Source organism: Lepidochelys olivacea (genome assembly GCF_965140295.1).
Source record: "Lepidochelys olivacea isolate rLepOli2 genome assembly, chromosome: 5".
Classification (NCBI taxonomy): domain Eukaryota; kingdom Metazoa; phylum Chordata; order Testudines; family Cheloniidae; genus Lepidochelys; species Lepidochelys olivacea.
The window spans coordinates 110,442,733-110,460,858 of NC_140415.1; the positions used below are offsets into that span (position 1 = coordinate 110,442,733).

Sequence of the window (18,126 nt, forward strand, 5' to 3'; positions counted from 1 at the left end):
CAATTCTTCAACAAAAAAACTTCCAACGAGAGACTGCTGAATTGGAATTAATTTGCAAACTGGATATAATTAACTTAGGCTTGAATAAAAACTGGGAGTGGATGTGTCATTACACACAGTAAAACTATATCCTCATGTTTATCCCCCCCACCCTACTGTTCCTCAGACGTTCTTGTCAGCTGCTGGAAATGACCCACCTTGATTATCACTATAAAAGGTCCCGCCCCCCACCACTCTCCTCCTGGTAATAGCTCACCTCACCTGATCACTCTTGTTACAGTGTGTATGGTAACACCCATTGTTTCATGTTCTCTGTGTATATAAAATCTCCTCACTGTATTTTCCACTACATGCATCCGCTGAAGTGAGCTGTAGCTCACGAAAGCTTATGCTCAGATAAATTTGTTAGTCTCTAAGGTGCCACAAGTACTCCTTTTCTTTTTGCGGATACAGACTAACACGGCTGCTACTCTGAAACCAGTCTACTTTACAGAACACCAAACACCAAAATAAAAGTAATGTAATTTAAATGAAAATCCAGGATTATAACTGGAATGCAGGGCCTTGATTACCAAGTATTTGTAACTTAACTTTCATGTGTTTAGGAAATGCTGAACAGTTATTGTGATTTATTTTTTCCTGTATGGTAGTTTAAATATATTACCAAAATAAGTGAAAGTGATATGATTATATTGCATTATATTGACAAATAAAATATGCAGAATTTTGGATTTTGGGGCATGGAATTCCCCCAGGAGTAACTGTTCAGTCAGTATGGTTGTCTCTACACTGAGGGTTTTGTGAGCATAGCTGTGTTCTCAGGGGTATGGTTTTTTAGCTATGCTGGTATACATTTTAAGTGTAGACCAGACCGTAGTTCTCTCCTCTGTAAATGGGGATAAACAGCTCTAACTCACAGGGTGTGATAGAGAAATCCATTTTGAAAATGTATCTTAGTTTCATTATAAATGTTCAGTTTTTAAATAATTCTTTTGTTAGTAAGTGTTAGCTGTTACAATAACCTCCCCTTCCTCCTCCCCTTCTTTTTTTAAACAGATCTTGTTAGTTATGAGTTGTAAGTGGCATGTCATAAAGATTGTAGGGAGAAAGGAGGAGAATTTGTATGCTGTTAAGAATTCTGCTTACGATGTATTTTCAGTGTCCAATTCAATTACCTCACTCATAGGCGCCGACTTGGTGGGTGCTCCCGGGGCTGGAGCACCCATGGCGAAAAATCGGTGGGTGCTCTGCACCCACCGGCAGCCGAGCTCCCCACCTCTGCTCCACCTCCTTCCCTGAGCGTGCTGCATCCCCGCTTCTCCTCCTAGCTCCCAGCACTTGCCTCCACAAAACAGTTGTTTCGCGGCAGCAAGTGCTGGGAGGAACTGGGGAGGAGTGGGAATGCGGCACACTAGTCAGTGAGCTACAGTAAGTATCTGCATCAGAAGGATCAGCACGCCTGTTGCAGTCAAGAAAAGAAACTTTAATTACTTTCCTCACCCCAGCTTTTATGCTCATGTCTTTTCGAGCATAAAGTCATAGAACAGGACTTCCACCACTCATGCAAATCTTTGGATTTCTTGCATTGCTCTCTTGGCTGCTCATTCCAATTTTTAATACTTTACTTCTGTTGTTACTTCTCCTTTGTCTTTCTCCCACTTGTCTCAAAACTGTATTTGTTAGCCACTGCAGGTACAACTGCAAGAGCTCATAAGGGGACAGGAGCTCATCATTTCACTGTTATCAAACCCCAGCAAACAAACTGGTCACAAGTGTTTTTTGTTTGTTTGTTTGTTTTTTAAATAAACCAAATGGTTGATGATCCCTGGGTTTGTATTTATTTAGACTTTTTAATGACTCAAATAAAACATAGTACTGCTGAGTCATATTTCTTATTCAGACTTCTAACAATTCCCCTTCAAAAGCTGGTAAGCTAATAAACCTGTTTCAGCAAAAACTTTAGCCTGTACCCTCTTGGACTGGCTGTTTCCAGTGGAGTGTTTCTTCCCAGCTCCTCTCTTTTCTGAGAAGAGACCAACTTCTTCCATAGAATCTCAGGGTTGGAAGGGACCTCAGGAGGTCATCTAGTCCAACCCCCTGCTCAAAGCAGGACCAATCCCCAATTATTGCCCCTGATCCCTAAATGGCCCCTTCAAGGATTGAACTCACAACCCTGGGTTTAGCAGGCCAATGCTCAAACCACTGATACTAAGGGACACTTGCTCTAAATTAAGCCATCCTCTCTAAACCCCACAGAACCAGTAAGACAGGAATACGACAGTGCCTCCTTGACCATTGCCAATAGCTGGCTGATGTTTATCAGTGTAAAATTAGAGGCGGTAAGCTGCCGGCTGTGATGATTCTCTCTGGAACCTGGATGAGTACATACACTCGCCATGTCATATCTCTCTCTTGCTCTTTTTTCCTCCTCCTATCTCCCTTTTTTTTTTTGCTTTGCTTAGGAGGGTTAAATTACACATATGTGCTTTTTGCCACTTGAGAGGTTAAGACTTAGGAAGAAAATCCTGAATATAGTTTATGGTAAAGCAGAATGGAGCCCTCAAAACCTTCATGCCCGCAGGTAATAAAATATTGCGGATTCCGGCCAATGGGAGCTTCGGAGCCAGCTCTGGGGGCAGGGGCAGCGGGCAGAGCCTCCCTGGCCACTCATGTGCCTAGGGGCCAGGGAGACCAGTGGCTCCTTCCGGGACCCACACGGAACCAGGGCAGGTCGGGAGCTTGCCTTAGCCCTGGGCTCCCGCTACACCACCGCCTGGACTTTTAATGGTCCGGTCGGTGGTGCCAACTGGAGCCACAGTGGCATTCTTTTTGACCGGGCATTCTGGTCGTAAACTGGATGCCTGGCAACCCTACTTGCAGACTCAGCACTCAGAAAAATATCTTTACAAGCATAAGGACCAGAAACATTTTTAAAAATATAAATGAAGGCTTAGATCCTGCAAAAATTGGTGGGGGCACCAGGAACACACCGGGCCTGACCTCTACTATAGAACCTTACTCATTCTTATTAAGTACATGCATTAGGAAACTGAGAAACCTTTTGGTATATTCTCTGCAGTGCACATTCACACCTATGCTTAGGTTTTCCACTTTGCAAATTTAAGGAAAAAAATCATACGCTGCAATAATGGGGGAGAGGGAACTGGAACAGGAGTTAGAAAGGAAGGAAACTAAATTGTTTGTGGGTAAAATATAGAAGATCTGGCCAGCTTTAAGGAATTTCCTTCTGATCTTTACTGCAATTGAAAAATAGATACTGAAATTGGTATGGAGACTTATGGACATAGTCAGCAAATGTGAGTACAGAGAAACGATGAAGGCCAAATAAACTAGAATGTACTGACTAAAATGTGGTGAATTTAAAAAAAAAAAAAAAGAAGGAAGGCTGAGGGGGAAAAAAAGTACATTTGCTTAGGCGTGCTTATATAAGACGTTTCTGTGGGATAGATTCAGTATGACCGTGTCTGTACTAGTGTGGCTTACATTAAAAAGAAAGCCTTTCTTTTACTGTGATATTGACCATACTGTTATATTTTCCTATTTGATAGTATGCACTGAAAGGTCAACCCTTCTAATGTATTTTCATCCTATGGAAAAGATAATACTTTAAAATATATTTGTACTGGTGCTCTGCAAATACAAGCAATTGTGTATATATGGATTTCAGCAGTGTTGGAAATTCTTTGTGAAGTATAGTACAAACTATCACATAGGGAAACCCATGTAAATGCTACAAGGGATCTAACACTGAAATACATGAATAATATATTAGTAGATATACAGCACATATAATTAAAATTGCAGCAGTAAAACACATTTTATAAAATATTTAAACTGAATAGCGGAGAACACAGCAGAAAATTGCATATATTTGTCCTTGTTTGCCAATGATATGCTATCAGCTCATAAGAGCTTTTGGGGAGATAGCGTTTCCCACATTGGAAAAACTGGTTGGATCCTTGGATAAGCAGTGGTATGTTGGTCTGTATGTAATAGACAATATAGTAGAATTTTCTTGGGGCTATGGAGAGTAAACTTCCTGTGCTATGATCAAATAGGAAGAAAAATTTATTCAAATAGTGAATCATAATTTTAGAACAGAAGATAAATAATGAGTAACTGGTCAGGATCAGAAATAGGAGATATGGACCTTCTTTCTCCACCACGCCTCCATTACAAGGATGTTGTGAAAAGTGTACTTTTAATTATTGCTTACTTCTTACTTAATCCTTTCCCACTTGTTGTCCAGACAGATGTCATTTTTTGACTATGGACTTCTTTAATTGTAAACTCTTTGGCAGAGACCATGTCTATATATTCATTTGGACAGGGACTAGCACAATGGCCCCACTCCTGCTGGGGACTCTGGGTGCTACCATAATATAAATATTTGATTATAGTAATCTGGAAGCTTCAGTAGCTTCCTTTCAGTAGTATTCTTGTGCACCTGATACTCCCATTGGATACATCTACACTGCAATAAAAGACCCGCAGCATAGCCACAGCTAGCCTGGGTCAATTGCCTGCGGCTTGGGTGCTGAGGCTATAAAATTGCAATGTAGAGGCTCGGGCTGGAGCCTGAGGTCTGAGACCCTCCTCCCTTGTGGAGTCTCAGAGCCTGGGCTTGGGCTGAAGTCCAGGTGCTGACCCAGCACCTGTGTCAGCTGACTCAGGCTCTGAGACTTGGTGCCACAGGTTATTTTTATCACACTGTAGATATATCCATTGTTTCTCACATAGGACTGAGCTCTTAAATGCTACTATATGCATATGTAGCATATGTTTTAAAAATTAAATAACTAAAGTTAGAGGGTTCCTTTGGCAGATTAATATTAAACAGAATACTAATATAATATACTCAGGGAATGTCTACATTACAGAGACTTGACTGGTATAACAATGCTGAGAGAGCCCCCTAGTGTGGAAAACAGCTTGAGCCAACAGGAGTTCTTCTGCCCGCAAAGCTAAACCACTTCTCCAAAGAACACTAGCTATGTCAACAGAAGCACTCTTACGTTGGCATAGTTGCATCTATGAAATCGGGGGGTTTGTCAGCATAGCTGTGTCAGCTAGCGGTGTGATTTTCCCCCTTCCCCCTCAGCACTCCTCGCTTACATAGCTATGCCAGCAAAGCTATGCCAGCCTTCTATTCTATTGAATCTGGATGTACCAGAGCAAAGTAAGTGAGATGTGCTTAAAGTTAAGTGCATCCTCAAATGCTTTGCTGGATTGAGGCCTTAGTATTCTGGTGAATATCCCAATATAGCCTAATGACAATGAATGGCAATGGCTGTTGCTTAACTTGTTTTAACGAAATTAAGCTTAATTGTTAGAGATCAGGATGTGGGCAGTCATGCCTAGTGGTTGGAGCAGGAGTCAGTAGCCAGGAATAGGAGTCCAGGGTCAGAGCCAGAGTCAGAGTCCAAATGCCAGAGCCGAGGGTCAGAGCCAAAATCAGAATTCCGGAATTTGAGTTGAGGGTTAGGGCTGGGTTACCTTGAGTGAGACAAAGCAGGGGTAGACCTCAAGATAAGGTCTGAGGCAAGGATAGGTCTAGCTCAGAATTAGAAGTAGGAGAGCAGTGGGACTGGAACAAGATGGGAGCAAGGCTGGGACAAGCAGGAGCTATCACAGCCATGTGCAAATGCTTTGCGCAGCTGCTGAACTGTTGTTGCTGGGCTTAAGAGCTGGTCTGGCTTAAGAGGTGGACTCTTCCCACCAGTGAGGTGGTGCAGCCAAGCAAGCAGCCTATGACAGGGCAGCTACACTTGTTAAGCTGCCCAGAGACTTGCTGTGCTGCAGGCTCTGAATCATTCCTGACATTAATGAGTGCATATTTGGCCAGTGTCAAGTGCTTAATATGCTCCTGAACTAAGTGTGAAATATTAAGCTCATGTTTTGTTAATAGCCTTTAAAATATTTTTCATATGAAAAGAAAACATGTCATATGCTACCTCAATTTTCGTAACTACATACTAAGCTTACTTATCTAAAACTCTTGCAATTACAAATCTAGCCCCTCCTTCATGACTGCAGGGTCTGCTGCACAGAGGAGGGAAAAGTGTGATGTGAGGTGTGGATGGAGTGTGTGGCCACAGAACCTACTGCTATGCTGATCCTCCCACTCTACCCCTGTGATAGTGGAGTATGGAGCTAATCAGCTGATCGGCGGAAGCAGCCTTTGTGGATTGTCTGTGCAACTATTAGACTGGCTTGTGGGAAGGGTGTCTCTCCCCTTGATCTGACCACTGCTCAGCCCGTCTACTCAAGTTGGTTGTTGGGCTGGCCTTTGAAGAAGAAACAATAATTGATGTAACATAACTATTATTTAAAATTTTATTTCATTCTAAATCTTTTCAGATACTTTAATATTAAACTGGCCCTCGAAATAAGACCAGCCCCATAGTTTGAACAACTGCCTACCTACAAGGTCCCCCAGTGAAAAGCTTATTGAAAGAAAATCCAGTGCTGGGAGTTGATGTGTTCTCCATTATTCCGTTGCTTCTGGGACATTAACTAGAAAGCAGAGTTTCTGAGATTGAGGAAACCACTATCTAGTATGGAAAATATAGCTAACAATTGCACTTGGCAGGTTGCAACTACAGTAGGAATGGGCTTTTCCAGAGCAGCATATCCTTGATTTCCATCCCATCTGGTCAGAAGCATTGTGCCTTTCCAGATGTCCTTGCAGGGTGCAAAAATTAACGTTGTTGTTTGTGTACATACGCGCAGATGACTATTTTTATGGCGGAAGAGAAAATTACTATACTCTTGGAAACTTTACTAATTCGGACTGCTTGAAGGGCCCATGTGCTGCTCCCCCCGCCCCCTCCGGTTTTTATCCCAAATGCATGTTAAGTCCACAATGAAACACTGTTTTAGCTCTTTGTACTGTCACATTGGACCCGCTTGGTTTCAGGGAAAAGTGATGATGTGCAATGTGCCTTTTTACATAATTTGTTCTACAGTAAAAATGTTAATTGTAACATGAGTCTTTTTTTGTTTACCACTTTAATATTTTTTTTCCTTTCACCCATCCCCTCTGTGAAATAAAGGCCAAGAAACGCCAGGCCTTCCTAACAGAGACGTGTGAAAACAACGTGAGAGAACTGGAGTTACTCTTGGACAGCTTTACTATGTCAAGCCAGTGGACAGCAGGTTAGTTGAAGGTATAAAATGACAGATGCATCTGTCAATGTTCCAAAGTTACTACATTGTGGGAATTCTGCAGATGCCTCTTGCATTCCCTCTTCTCAACATGCTTTGATTTGATGACATGATAAGAGCAGCTCTCACAGCAGTCAAGTGGCCTCGCTAGCTGAGAAAGGGTGACGGAATGTGGACCTGCTGTTGTCAGCCCAGAACTTGATTTACAAGTGCTGGGATCTATCTGATCGGTCAGAAAAGGGCTCACTTGCTGTGCTCTAAATCCAACTGAGAAAAAAGTCCTTACAGTCTACCTGCAAGGGGAACAGATGTTTTGACTGAACTGAGCCAAATTCTGAGGCAACCTTCAGCAACTTAAAGGTCACATATTCAAAAAGGTTATGTAGGACGCAGGATGTAACACAGTTCTCTTTATAGCATTACTTTGTGCTCTAACTATGTTACATTCATTTAATTTCAAACAACATACATATTTTTCTGATTAGTATACAAATATGAAATTGAAGATTTAGTGTCACTCTACCATATACATTATATGGTATTATCTGTAAGTGTTGTATCAAATGGAACATACTACTCTACAACTGAGATGGGGATTGAGATAAACAGGAATTATTGAGAGACACCATTAATTTGAAATCTAGTAAATTTATTTTTAAAAAGGGGGTAAAAGTAGTTTTAGGTACTACAGCAGACCGTTATTTCCCCTGCCAGGGAATGTTCTTATTTTTAAAAAAATGTTCTTCTTTCTGGTTGGTGCATGGAACATGCACATACCTGTACAAGGGAACCAGTCAAACAAAATATTCATAAAGTGCTGACAAACACACACAGTAAATGAACTGAATAAATAAAGAAATATTTTACTCTAATCTTTGTTATAATAATCTTAGGAATTACTTTTTACAAAAGTAGGTAAAACATGTTCAGAAAAGGGGTTGGTTTGTTTTTGAGTTCATGTTAAACCTAATGTGTTATGTGGTGCTATATTAATTATATCCGCATTTCTGCAATATCAAGCAACAAGATACATTGAGGGATGATGTGGCAGCCTTTCATCGATTATTTTTTTCTTTACTTTCTCTGCATTTTTGGCCAAATAACATTGTGACAGGCTGATAATATCCTGAATAAACTTTACTGAATTAACTTAAACCTTAATGAATTCGTTTTAACATCTTCGGAGTTCACTCTATTAAAAATGCAATTGTGCATACATTATTGTGGAATGAATTAACTGTATGTATTTCCACGTGAAGGGTAAATGTGAGAACAACAGGGTGATGAGGCAAATTGACTCAAGTTGTAACATCTTCAAAGAGCCACCCCCATAGAAAGGTGTGCATATACTATTTCGAAGTGGATTCTCCAGGAACCACCGATTAAGAAAGGGATTTTTAGATAAATAGCCTGGCTTTAAACTAGCATATGGCCTTCTTCCTGATCCAGCAAATCCCTGGTCCACAGAGGGCCCCAATCCATAGGGTAAGGCTGAAAGGACTGGGCCAGACAGAATCCATGTTTTGGTTATGATTAATTCTAGTAATCTTATTAGCATGTGTGTAGGTTCTTTTATTGTTTTTAGTGTTTTCTCTGTAATGCTTTTTACCTTAAGAATGAAGTAGGCTTGCATAGAAATCTGTATGGTAATTTATATCTGTAGTAGTTACACTTGTATCCATGTCTAAAGAGAAAGCAAGCAGGTGTCCTTGGGCAACCTGTCTGTGCTGCGAAATGCACAGTGAAGGCAGGGAACTGTGCAGCCTAGAAATACGCCAGTCAGAAAGGAGAGAAACATGTATTTCCACCGAGAAGGGCAATGGCTGGGGATCTGGAATCCCTGAGAGTGAGTGCCCTTGCTGAACCACTATGGGGAAATACAGGTGCAGTTGTCCTGAACTGTGCCAAACGTCATTCCAGATAAAAAGCTTTGGACAGGCAAAGTTGAGTGGAAGAGCACTAGACCCCTCTCTGATATTTCTGGGTATTCCCCAGTTTTCCCATAAAAGCATGGCTTCATCTGGAACTCTGATGCTATGACCTCCTCACCTGCACTTGGGCCAAATAAATCCTCACAGTCAGTTTTCAGGTGCATAGTGGGAACTGGTAAGAATTAATGCTGAAAGCGTCAACATTAATGGGTATTTCCCCAGAGATTCACTGGGATTTTGTGCCATTTAGAGCAGCCTTTCCCAGTCTCCTTTCAAGCCTATGGTGCCTCTCTTGCACAAAGGAGCTTTTGCAGGGTTAAAGGGAGGGGGTCTGCTGCTGCTGCTGCGAAGGGACAGTTCCTAAGCAATTTATAGTACTTTGAACAGGTTTTCCATTCTTCTCATGCCCTTGATGGTAAGTATCACAAGGAGTGAACTGATCCCATGTTTCCCTCTTAGTGGGAATTCAGTAGTTTGTTTTTAATGCGCTTTATTTACTCCCACCTTTAAAAATAAGACATCTAAAAATAAAATTCTTTAAAGCTTCAAAAGCAGCTGTAGAGAGTTGCTCCTCTGCAGAATAAGTCTGATTTGCTGCTGCAAGTGGGTCCTCATAGGAAACACTGAAACCTCAGAAGCGTTGTTCTAGTTTGAGGGGAGACAAACAGTAAAATTCTACAGTTTGTCTTGCAGGTTCGCCGCACTTTTCAGTTGAGCATATTGTAGTATTTTCAAAGATATTTTGCTTTCTTCCTACCTGCTTTTTCTTCTTGTATTTGTTTTTGTCTAATATTGCTGTTTCTATTAGTTCTTTCATGCCCACAAAGAGAGACTATTGCTCTGTGAATTGGACTTGCAGAAAATCTAGGACCAATACAAATAAAAAAGTTGGAGCTTTTAATACTTCCTTATGATCTAACTTAGAAACAAACTGGAAATTAGGAGAACTAGCACCATGTTATCTGCCTACTCTGCACAAATCCACAGCAAGTGCTGCATGGGCCACCAGTGATCCATGGATCACATTTTGGGAACTGCAGCATAACATCAACAAGTATTGAAGAACAAAGTCCTCAAGGCCGTAGGTGCTGGAACTAGGGGTGCTCCGGGTCTGTCACACCCCCTGGCTTGAAGTGGTTTCCATTATATACAGGGCTTACAGTTTGGTTCAAGGCCCTCAGCATCACCACTATAAAAATTGTTCCAGCACCTCTGCTCAAGGATTGAGAGTTGGCATAGTCCTATTAGATGTTCCTAGTGGCCAGTTACATAGCAGGGAAGGAGAATTAACTGCAGACCCACTCAGCTGATGATAAACTCCCAATGGTTGACTCCTGGAAGTGGTGCATCAGAACTTTCTCACATGGGCCATACCTGAGAGAGACTGATCTATCACATTTCAGCACCAGCTATTGCTGCTCTGTGTGAGAAGATGAGAAAAAACTGTTGCTGGAATGGATGCTTGCTCTTTTAAAGATGACCTGTGAAGGGGAAAAGAATGTGTACTTTCTTTATGATATAAAAAGAAAGGCCTCAAGGAATTTTGGTTTTTAAAGGGTATTTTGAAGACCACTTTTTAACAATATAAAAATGTCAAACACTGAGTTCTCTCTTTGTATTGGAGAACTTAAGAAGCAGTGGGGTTCTGACCTATTGAAGCCTGAACAGAAGGGAAGAGAGTCTTAAGCTTTGTCTGCCTGGCAAAGTTTTACCAATTCTACAGGTATAGTTATCCCAGCATAACCACCCATGTGGACACTTACTCCACTATAAGAGTAATTTTTTTGTTTAACTTACCCCCCTTCCAAGCGACATAACTGTAATATAAATAATAATAATAATCAGTTTAAATTCAGACCTTATCTTATACTAATATAACTTACCTGTGAAGACAAACTGTTTTAAAATGTCTTTTTTGTTTTGTTTTTAAACATCTGTTTAATTCAAACATCTGTCAAATAGTTGAAAGAAGTGCTGTTTTGTTAAAGGTTCAACAGTCCTGTCCTTTCACTTAAGGGCTGAGACGAGAGATCTTTCAGTCTCTTTGGGTTCTTCAGGGGACTTCTCTAGCAAAACGAGGCAATTTGACACTCCTGATATTTCTAAGGGCATGGCTACACTGGAAACTTCAAAGCGCTGTCGCGGGAGTGCTCCCATGGCAGCGCTTTGAAGTGCGAGTGTGGTCGTGCGTGAGCGCTGGGAGAGAGGTCTCCGAGCATTCCTGGTAGTCCACCTCCAGGAGGGGATTAGCTCTGAGCGCTTGGAGCCTGTTTACACTAGCACTTTAAAGCACTCTGACTTGCTGCGCTCGGGGGGTGATTTTTCACACCCTGAGCCAGCAAGTTGGAGCGTTATAAAAGGTAAGTGTAGCCAAGCCCTAAAATAAAAACAAGCAGGAAAAATGTAAACAATTTTTTATAAAGCAAAAAAAGTCACAAACCCAATTCCCCTTCCCCCCTTAGATCATTTTTAAAGCCAGGAAATTTAGCTGATACCTTTTCATCAATTCATCTTGTTATACTTGTACCATGTGTGGGATACTTAGAGAGATTCTGTGATTTCAGTCACAGAATTGTACTCCAGAATATCAGCTTTCGTTTAAAAATAATTTCTAGCCCATAAGGTTTTGGAGATGAACTTGTGTAGCCTGATCTATAGATTATGTATTAATTATATTGATTAATTAAAAATTCCCAGTTATCACTTCGAGGGTTGGCATGAACCAAGTGTAAACTCATGGAGTATTGCCCACCTGAGTCAGCAGAGAGCCTGAAACGATAGATTTACATGGGGTGAACTGACCCATTCATCTCAATAAGAGCGCTGTGGAATTTGGCATTTTTCTAAGATGTCATAGTATTCCACATTTTGCAGCAGTCAGGCCCCTGATTTTATTTTCTGTCTCATGGCCCAACTGGGACCTGCCTGCAGCTTTCCCCACAAAGAGGTGATTATTGGTTTATGTTGCGTGCTCCCTGCACTGTTCCCACAGCCCCCATTGGCCTGAAACGGTGAACGGCCGAACCTGCGGATGCTGCAGGTAAACAAACCGTCCCTGCCTGCCAGCAGATTTCCCCTATGGGCCGCATGCCAAAGGTTGCCAATCCCTGGTTCAGCTTGTAGTTAGAGGGAATCGGGTTTGTAGGCTGATAGGCTGGGCTGCCTGGAGAAGAGTGCAGCAGCCAAGGCTGCAGAAGCCAGGGTGATGAGTTTCTGAAGCTGGCTACAAACTGCTGTTTCCAAGGCTTATGTGGTAGAGAAGGCAGTTCTGAGAGACTGGCCTCTTAAACAGTACTGCAGGGTCTGAAGCTTGGAGAGTGGAGTTGGATCACCTGGAAAACTCAGCAAAAAACCCATCACCCAAAATAATTAACAGATGAAAATATTGTGAGCCATAGTTTTTTATGAGTTCTTGTAGTGGTGGGAGGGATGAGCATGAACAATATTTAATGGCTATGCAAGTATTAATGTTGCTGTAGAATGTAGTGATATTGTGGAATTTAGGAGTGCTTGCCAAGTGATCCGGGCTGTGCAATACAAAGGGACTTGAATACTCTGTAATTTTCTCCAATACTGGGATTTTACATTACTTAAGCACGGTTGGAAAATTTAAGGATGGGACGTCTTTCTTAAATCTAAATAAAATCTAACCTTATCATGTATAGTCAGATTCTTCTACCCTTACTTATGTTGATTAATACCCTTTGTCACAAGAACTCAGTGGGCCAGCTTGTGCAGTATTTGTGTACTCCAGAAGACACAGTTTAGTCCAGGGCTAGGGCACTGGGCTGGGACTCAGGAGATTTGATTTCTGTTCCCACTTCTGCTATTGACCTGCTATGTGACTCTGAGCAGTCACTTCTCCTCTCTGTCCCTCTGCTTCACCATCACCCTCTGTCTGTCTTAACTATTTAATTTATAAATGCTGTGGGGCAGAGATTATATCCTAGAACAGTGGGGCCCTGATTTTAGTTGAGGTGGCCTCTGGGTGTTACAGTAATACAAATAATAAAGCAAGGATGGCATATCTAGTCCATAATTTATTTTTAGTGTAATTTTTTTCTTATTGTTGAAAAAGTGACCAAAATAGACTGTGATAACGATAACCTTAGAACAGAATTATGCCCTGGGTAATGCATGCACAGTTCCCAACTCATTGAATTAACTGGAAAATTTTTGTGTTGATCATTATGCAGTATTTGGCCCTAGGATAGCATTCTCACCAACTTCTGGAAACAGAGGATAAAGCAATTTGCACTCTAAGCCCTAATGCAAATCAGCATTTGTTTTAACAAAAAGTGTGACTATGGTAATAAAGATGGGCTAAGAAATAAAAGTGAAAAGTTAAGGTATGTCTTCACTACCCGCCGGATCGGTGGGCAGCGATCGATCCAGTGAGGTTCAATCTATCGCGTCTAGTCTAGATGCGATAAATCAAACTTAAGTGGTCAAGTTGCAGTGGGGGAGGTTTAGATTGGATATTAGGAAAAACTTTTTCACTAGGAGGGTGGTGAAACACTGGAATGCGTTACCTAGGGAGGTGGTAGAATCTCCTTCCTTAGAGGTTTTTAAGGTCAGGCTTGACAAAGCCCTGGCTGGGATGATTTAACTGGGAATTGGTCCTGCTTCGAGCAGGGGGTTGGACTAGATGACCTTCTGGGGTCCCTTCCAACCCTGATATTCTATGATTCTATGACCCCCGAATGCTCTTCTGTCGACTCCTGTACTCCACCGCCACGGCACAGGCAGAGTTGACGGGGGAGCAGCAGCAGTCGACTCACCATGATGAAGACACCATGGTAAGTCGATATAAGTACGTCGACTCAGCTACATTATTCACGTAGCTGAAGTTGCGTAACTTAGATCGATTTTCCCCCCTCCTCCCACAAGTGTAGACCAGGGCTTAGTGTGTCCAAGAGTGAAATGCCTCTTAAAGTCCTATTCTGTACTTCCTGAAATGATTAAAAGAGGGAAATTACTCTGCAAATTTCAATTTTAAAGTGGTTGTGGGCAATATTCTGATTCTGCATGCATTTGTGATGTTTCCATTGACTGCAGTTGGTGCCCCACGTGGGTATCTAAAGCCAGGCTTTCTTTAATGTTTCACAGTTGGTTAAGTGACACTTACCCTTCCATTTTTTATTAGAAAAATAAACTAAGATTTAAAATAGTAAAAAGTTTAGATGGGGTGCTCCTGCAACTATAGTTTTATAGAAAGTTGTGGCTGGTCTAATGGATAGGTTTAGCATACAAGACACAGTCTGTGTCCTGACTTGCTGTGTTATCCTGGAAAAGTTGCTCGGGGTCTGATTTTTTTTTTTTTTTTTTTCAGACATGCTGACAACTGTAGCTTCTGTTGACTGCAGTGGGTGTTGTGGGTGCTTAGCATCTCTGAAAATCATGTTCTTTAACTTCTTTGCTTCTAAATTTCTCCTTCTGTAAAAGAAGGACACTACTAGGGATTGAGGGCTAGTTCGTGTTTGTGAACTCAAAGGGAGTTTAGATCGCTGGAAAGAGGTGATATGCAAATGATATAATTATTATTGTTGCTGTTATTCATTATAAAATGTGCTTATAAATATTACACTATTTTGTAGGCAGTGCTGAGGAAAACATATTTGTCAATCTGCCATTTTGTATAACACTAGAAAGATGGGAGAAATTTAGTATCAATTGGCAACTTATAAATACGTGATCAATATAAAATTGTTCTTGTTTTCAGAAATCATTTTGAAGGCAATAATGCAAACCACTTTTGTGCATATGATCCTAGTTAAGTCAACTAGAGCAGAAGTTATAGCTTAAGGGTTTAATAAATACGTATAATATACATATAATGGATATATCAGCTTTAAGATTTGTAATTGAAACATTATGTAGGAATGCACAGACAGATAATAAAAAATCTGTGTTGTTTCCTTTTGGACTGGAATTCAAGAACATTTAAAGAGTTTTAAGACCCTTCCAAGCATAACAACATCATGTGATCTTTGGCTCAGCAAAGGTTTGTTGAATAAGTGATGTATTACTGCATTACAAAATGTATGCTTGGTCAGAAGATGCCAAAATAATGCAGGAAAAGTGCAATCTACTTAACTTAATACAATATGTTTTTACAAAGTGTGTCCCTGTGCAGTGTAAATGGTGATCTGACTGAATGACCTATAGACTTAATAATCACTAAACTATATACCTAAAACTGGATATAGACTTCATTAGTTGGATGATAACTGTGAGTATTAACTGGAGATTGCAACTTTGTTGTACAACAGCTCTCATACAAGCAGTTATTTAGCTATATTTGACATGAAACCGTATGCTGTGGGGAGAACAAGGCTGCTGTTCAGTGTTCTGTATTGTCACTGTGCAGCCCTAACTAATTTTAATATCTTCCACTTTGAGTAGTTCTCTGTCTCTCTGTGACTTTAAGGGCTTTATTTTCATTCTGTAATTTTTCTTCAGGCAGTCGCAAGGACAAAGATAAACCTCCAAGCCTCTCTGTTGTCCTTGAGACTTTGAGGAATACCTTGACAGATTACCAGAACAAGCTGGAAGATACATCTAATGAGGTAACATTTGCACTGTTTGGCTCCATACATATAGCCTTCGGCCTGCAACAGTATGTATTCCTCACTTGTTACAAAGGTCAAAAGATTGGGAATGTTGAGTTGACAGCTACAGATACTAAAAAGAAATAATCTCTGTCACTGCTCTTCCTCTAAACTTGTCCTATAGTAGTGTTCCACTTAAATATAAAAAATATATAATCTATTTTTATTTTGAGCTGTTGAACTTCTAATTGTTTTCAGTAAACTTACACAGAAATATGACACTTTCCATTCTTCATCTAGGGCTTTAGGTAAAAGGTGACACAAGTATTTTAAAAATGCAATGTAGTACTTGAATTTTAACATTCATTGGTATCAGGTGTGTAAATGTGAGTGCTCCCACAAGAAAAGTGAGATTATTTTCAGAGATCAGTTGTGTTCTTGATGAAGATTGGTAAATTTCATGGTTTGGGTTTTTTTTTTTTGTCATACAGAGGAAGAGATATCTGCATAATACTTTTCTAAAGGTAAAAAAGAAGAGTAACAAACATTTCTATTTTTTTTTAAAAAATGTATTTTTCATGCACTCCTAGAGGCTTTTAGTCACTGGCTGAAAAGTCTATCTTGTATTTATTTTCTTATTTATATTGCTAATGTGATTTGTTTAATCCTCTTGGGTTTAAAATGTTTTATGAATTTGTAGGTTTAAATACTGTAGAGAGCAGTTAACTACAACTTTTCAAAGTCCTTTAATTGTACATAAAATTGGCAAAGCACTGAAACGTGTCAGTATTTTATTTTTTTTTCTATTCCTAAGTTTTGTCTTTTGTTTGATAAACTTATTGTTTATCCAGTCACTCATTACATTTGAAATAAATCGTATTAACTTGGCTGTTTTTATTGGGGAAAAATAGTCTCCTTCAAGTCCTCTGAGATTTGTTCAAGGAGCTCAAGAATAAGTAACCACAGAAACAATTAAACTTCTCTAAACAGCAAACACTGTTAAGTCTCTGCAGTGAGATAAGATAACCAATGTGTTTAGTAGTTTATGAATCTCTTCTGAGGCCCAGGTCTGGAAGCTGAAGAATAACTAGGAGCACATTACCCACAGCGAATTGTTACTTGGGAGGATGAATGTCACATGATTCTCAGCACAGTTGAAAAGTCTACTCAGCAGGCTTTGGCTTAGTAACGTGCTTTGTTGGGAAACAGTGCCAGAGACAGCAGTGGGGAGGCTAAGGGGGTGGCTGCTAAGAAAGCAAAGAGTACTCTGACAGAAAGAAGAATGAACTGTCAAGGAAAATAAATCGCAAGCTGATGACCTGCCATAAGACTTCCCAGTAGGACTGCATGTGACAGGCCCTGAAGTTGTCATGCGGAGCTAGAGACCACTGAATGCCCTCATGGTACACAGAAAGGGCAGTGTTCTCTCCTCCTTGATTTTCCCCATAGATGTCGCTACTTCTGGCTTTTTGTGCATTTTGTCCTTAGACATGTTTCGTAATAAAACTCTTTTAATATTACAATAAAACTCTCAGGGATTATCAAGGGCACCATCCAATAAAAAAAACAAACAAACTTGCTTTTGTATGTTGCGCAAAGATTTTAGGCTTGTTTAATTCTGTTAAGTTTTTTAGGATATAGACTTATGACAGGACCCCACACATACATGGATGTAACTAATTATTTGGCTTTACAATATATGTCTGGACCTGTTTGGTGAACTTGTGACATTATATTAGTTCTAATTTACTAAATACACATAAGAGCTAATAACTCTTAATTTCTGTAGAGCTAGTGAATATTAAAATTAGAGCATTCACTTTCACATGTCTCTCTGAGTTTGGAGGTTGAGTAGATGAGGTCTGGCTGGCTGAAACACAATGTGGAAAATATAGAAATAATTTTGGTAGATTGGGGAAAGCAACTAACAGAGTTGGCAAGGATTATATCAGCACCCCGATTGAGGGAGATGTGTGGCGGCCATTTGTGAAGTGTTTACAATTTAGATGTGCTACAGAGTTCTGAAAAAAGATGTAGCTCACGAAAGCTTATGCTCAAATAAATTGGTTAGTCTCTAAGGTGCCAAAAGTACTCCTTTTCTTTTTGCGAATACAGACTAACACGGCTGTTACTCTGAAACCTATAGAGTTCTGAGCAACTCCTGGCTGGTCAGGTAGCAGCAATGACCAAGATTGCTATATTCTGCCTATACCTGATTAGAGAAGCATGGCATTTGCTTTCACATACAGACTTGGCTACTATTATTTGTGCCTTTTGACACTCAAGATTAGATTACTGTTAGACTGCTATGTCGGTCTCTACAGTGAAACTGGAAAATGAAGCTAGCACATATTGTGGCCACCTGTTTATCTGGAAGAGGGCCCATAACTCCAGTGCTCCAAGATCATCAGTAGCTGCTTGTAATGCCCTGACTAGTTTGGGATTAAGTGACTTGA

At 40.4% G+C, this 18,126-nt stretch overlaps 1 protein-coding gene across 5 annotated transcripts in view; it reads left to right on the forward strand.

The window, feature by feature from the left end:
* CCDC171 (coiled-coil domain containing 171) overlaps window positions 1-18,126 on the forward strand; it is a 226,184-nt gene that overhangs the window by 64,330 nt on the left and 143,728 nt on the right. For all 5 annotated transcript variants that reach the window (XM_084628107.1, XM_084628108.1, XM_084628104.1 and 2 more), the window contains exons 11-12: window positions 7,077-7,179; window positions 15,582-15,688. In XM_084628107.1, the coding sequence (XP_084484233.1) occupies window positions 7,077-7,179; window positions 15,582-15,688 (210 nt within the window). The remainder of the gene's footprint in view (window positions 1-7,076; window positions 7,180-15,581; window positions 15,689-18,126) is intronic.